This window comes from Myotis davidii, unplaced genomic scaffold (genome assembly GCF_000327345.1).
Source record: "Myotis davidii unplaced genomic scaffold, ASM32734v1 scaffold221, whole genome shotgun sequence".
Classification (NCBI taxonomy): domain Eukaryota; kingdom Metazoa; phylum Chordata; class Mammalia; order Chiroptera; family Vespertilionidae; genus Myotis; species Myotis davidii.
In genome coordinates, this window is record NW_006293349.1 from 4095223 (window position 1) to 4099338 (window position 4116).

General features: G+C 46.1%; 1 protein-coding gene across 1 annotated transcript in view; it reads left to right on the forward strand.

Annotated features, from left to right (window-relative positions):
- MYO1B (myosin IB) overlaps positions 1 to 4116 on the forward strand; it is a gene marked incomplete at its 3' end in the record, with an annotated part of 139872 nt that overhangs the window by 83938 nt on the left and 51818 nt on the right. Inside the window, exon 15 of the mRNA XM_015566116.1 lies at positions 1929 to 2033. Coding sequence (XP_015421602.1) covers positions 1929 to 2033 — 105 coding nt within the window. The remainder of the gene's footprint in view (positions 1 to 1928; positions 2034 to 4116) is intronic.

Below are 4116 nucleotides of genomic sequence, written 5' to 3' on the forward strand. Positions count from 1 at the left end.
TAAAAAACAATAGCCTCACCGGCACAGACTTACTCAGTTACTAGGAAGGATTTATCCCACGGATTTGTTTTCTAAAATCATAAAAACAAACATAAAGATCTGCTCATATAAACCATTAAAATACTGATTTTGTTTCTAAGGTTTTCGCTTGTGCTAGTAGCATCCTGTAAGGACCTGTTTCACCAAACCAAGAAAACCAGACCTCCTCATATATGTAATGTCCTTATACTGGTTATCACAGCAATAATAGTATTAATAATAACACATCGCTACCCAGTGGACTGCAGCTTCTAATCTAAATGGTTGATCTCTGAGGACGGGAGCACATGGTTTTCAGTTTTTATGTGAAGGTGGGGCCTGGGGACTGCCTTTGTGTCTAAGACTCTATTGGTTGAAAGTATTGAGCATCAAGGTGTGACCTTTATAAACTTCCGGATTAAGAAAACCACTTTATCCTTGACTACATTTAACATGAAAAGGTCAGCCGTGACCGTGTACCCGTGTCATCCGTGGTTCCGAGTCAGACGTCCCTCTGATGAGCTGGCTCATCCCTGTGGTGAGTCGTCCTCCGCCGACTTCCAGGGAGAAACGCGGTCAGCGGCCTGCGGCTTTGCACATGTCCTTTCTGTACTTAGGTCCCAGGCGGGGCCACAGTCGAGTTGGAAAGGTCAGGTTTCAAACACTCCATGACTTCTTCGCTTGTATTTATGGGGAGATTCGAAGGCCGTGGATCCTCAGGGAGGGGCGATCAGTTCTGTTCCGTGCAGACCCTCTCAGCTCACTCATTACCCTGGGACTGGCCCGCCAGGGGGAGAAGAGTCAGGCTGATCCTGGTGGGTCCCCCCATCCTTTGCTCCCAATGCCACCATCTCTCTCTCTGCAAAGAGGAGGGATAGAGTCTAAACTCACGAGTTTTATTACCAGAACTACCTCTTCCTGGGCCACGTGGGTCTGTGAAGGGTGTCCATTCACAGCCTCCAGGCTAGACCTCCCGGTGGGTTGCTCAGAGATGCTTTTGGCGTGGACCACCCACCCGATTTCACAGGAGGTCTGCTGTAAAGGAGAAAGTGCGGAGGGTCATGAGAGTAGTAACTACGAGCCTTCTGAGCAGAGATGGTTTCTGAGTAGGAGATGGTTTTGACGTGCTGATTGCCGTGAGCCGTCTTTTTATAGGCATGCCCTTCACTCATTGGCTCATCAGATGCATGTGCAGTTCATCAGATGCGTATTGAGTACTTACTAGGTGCGAGGTGCTGGGCCTACACTGTGAACAGGGGATGTGTAGTTAGAAGTGTACCCTCTAGTGCAGTGGTTCTCAACCTCGGCTGCACATTAGAATCACCTGGGAATCTTTGTAAAATCCTGATTTCTGGGTCTCATCATTAGTCACAAAGACACAGAATTTCCAGTGGATGAGGCCCAGAAATCAGGATTTTACAGAGATTCCCAGGTGATTCTAATGTGCAGCCGAGGTTGAGAACCACTGCTTTAGTGAGACAGATGGACAGGAAATGATCAGTACAAGGGCACACACATCTTTACACACAGGGACACCTTCTTGAGCTCCAGAGTTACACCTGAGAATGGAAGGTTGAAAACTTGGGTGACTGATGATAAATCTGTTTGTTTGTTTTTCCTTCGGAATCTTCAGGGGAAAATGTGTTTATTTATAGTCTTTACTGTGTGGGGGTGCTTCTTTGTCAACTAAACATCTTCATCCTTCACCTCCTGCCTAGCTGTGTGTCCTCCATTCATTCGCTTGCCCCGTGGACCGTTGCTCGCGTGCCTTGGTGTGTGGCCTCCGTCCCGGGGGCTGTGTGCTGGGCCCCAGGTCAATCTGAGGCCGTGTGTGACGCTTCTCGTGGATGGAGAGATTAGAGGTCGCCGTTGCGGGAGAGCTAATGCATGGTTCATTGTGTTCCGTGCAGGACAACAGCTTTGAGCAGTTCATCATCAATTATTGTAATGAGAAGCTGCAGCAAATCTTCATCGAACTCACTCTTAAAGAAGAGCAGGAGGAGTACATACGGGAGGTAATGTTGACGTACAGCTTTTAAAATGTCCCTTTTCACTCGGGATACAAATTCTGGGTTCGGAAGACTGCATAGCCGTGACCCTGACATCAGCGTTACCTAAGTGTAGCTGCCTGGTGTCTCTTGCACATTTGTTTTGTGTGACATCTGAGCTGACTGGGACTTTTGTGTTTTTTGCTGCTGGCTGCTGGTGCCTGGCAAACTGTGTGACACACAGCAGGTGCTCGATAAATGCCACTTACCGACTCCAGTCCCACGGGACTTTAATGCAATGATGGGAAAGGGCGCTGTGTTAAGGAAAGTCTGAAGTGAATGGACAAACAACTGTGGTGCATCCACAAAAGGGGGTACGACACGGCCCGCAGAAAGAACAAACGATTTGAGACACACGAATCTCACACTAGGCTAAGTGAAGGGAGCCAGACCAGAGGCTGTTGTACGATTCTGTTTCTATGTTGTTCCAGAAAAGCGAAGCTACAGAGGCAGAGTGATAAAGGCAAGCCAGTGGTTACCGTGGGGCAGGGGGCAGGCGGGAGGAGGCTGCAAAGGGAGAAGCCCGAGGGGGTTTGGGGGCTGATTGTGTGGTAATTACACAGGACACTATGCATTTGCCAAAACTTAGCCGACTGTGTATGAAAACACTCAGTATTGTTGTTCCATCTTGGAAAGCATTGGTTTTCTAAAAATTTATAATGAAAATAGGTCACATTTGTTGAGCGCGCGCTGTAATGCCAGCTGTTGTGCTAGTGCTATGGAGACTGTCTCACTTACTGTAGTTTACAAATAAGAAGGAATGTTTACAAAGTTCTTCTATCCTTAACGGTAAAGCACATACGTGGTTCTTACCCTTTCATTTTTAAAATAGTCAATCTTGAAGAATAAAATCACTTATTTCAAAAACTAAAAGGGAATGATTTTATTGTATTTTTATTTTTGTTTCCTTTTCATTTATTGGCCTTAATATTACAGTAATATTATAGTACAAGGGTAATGATAATATGTATTCTTCATTTTTATAGTGTCATTTTAAGTCATTAAGGACACGGAATTCTCTCTTTTTTAATTTTTATTTCTCAATACAGATTTTTCTAATGTGATTTTTAGCCCCCTCGACTTAGTGAAATAAGCCATTTCCTTGAGAGCCAAGTCATAAATATTTTTCTTTTAGCATGATCCTTATGCTTTAGAAACTCATGTACTTGTCTGACACATTTTGGTAACATAAACATCCTAAAAGCCAGATTAATCCGCTTCCTGTCTTTTCATCGTAAAGAGAATGCGAGGACTTTGATCTGCAGCTTTAAACAGTTTGTATGGATTGCTGGGGACACTTCCGAGCGAGTATAGGAAGCTGCCCAGCTTGCTGGGTGAATGCATTCTTTCCCCTTAGAAGAAAAATAAGTGTTTACAGGAATGGGCAGAATGTAAGCAAACAGAACGGTTCCGTGTGGCCTCCGATTTGCCTCCGTCGGGGCCTGGGGATCGGCTCTTTGTGTCTCTCCCAAGGTTGAAAATACTTTCTCTTCACACCAAACTGTTCTCTCACGTGAAATAAATAATGCACTGCCGTACAACGTGGGATTCACTCTGAAATTAATTTTCCCCAGGGATTACAAGTTAAGAATACAAAAATCGAGGCCTTAGAATTCAGCGGTTCCCAACCTGTGGGTCGCGACCCCTTTGGCGGTCGAACGACCCTTTCACAGGGGTCGCCTAAGACCATCCTGCAGATCAGATATTTACATGACGATTCATCACAGCAGCAACATGACAGTCATGAAGTAGCAACGAAAATAATTTCATGGTTGGGTCACAGCATGAGGAGCTGTACTTAAAGGGCCAGCAGGTTGGGAACCACTGCCTTAGATTCTTGGGATCAAGTGCTAACTTCTTTCCTTATAAACATTGTAAACATACACAAAGTAATGGTGACCCCAGGGCCTGTGGAGTCCGTGTTTGGCCCAGGGCCAGGGAGAAGCATGGGAAAGGGCCGCGGATGGGGAGCGGAATGGGCGGCCGTGTCAGAACAGGTCAAGGGCGTTCATTCCGATGAGTATGTCAGGGGGGACCGCGTGGGGCCTGG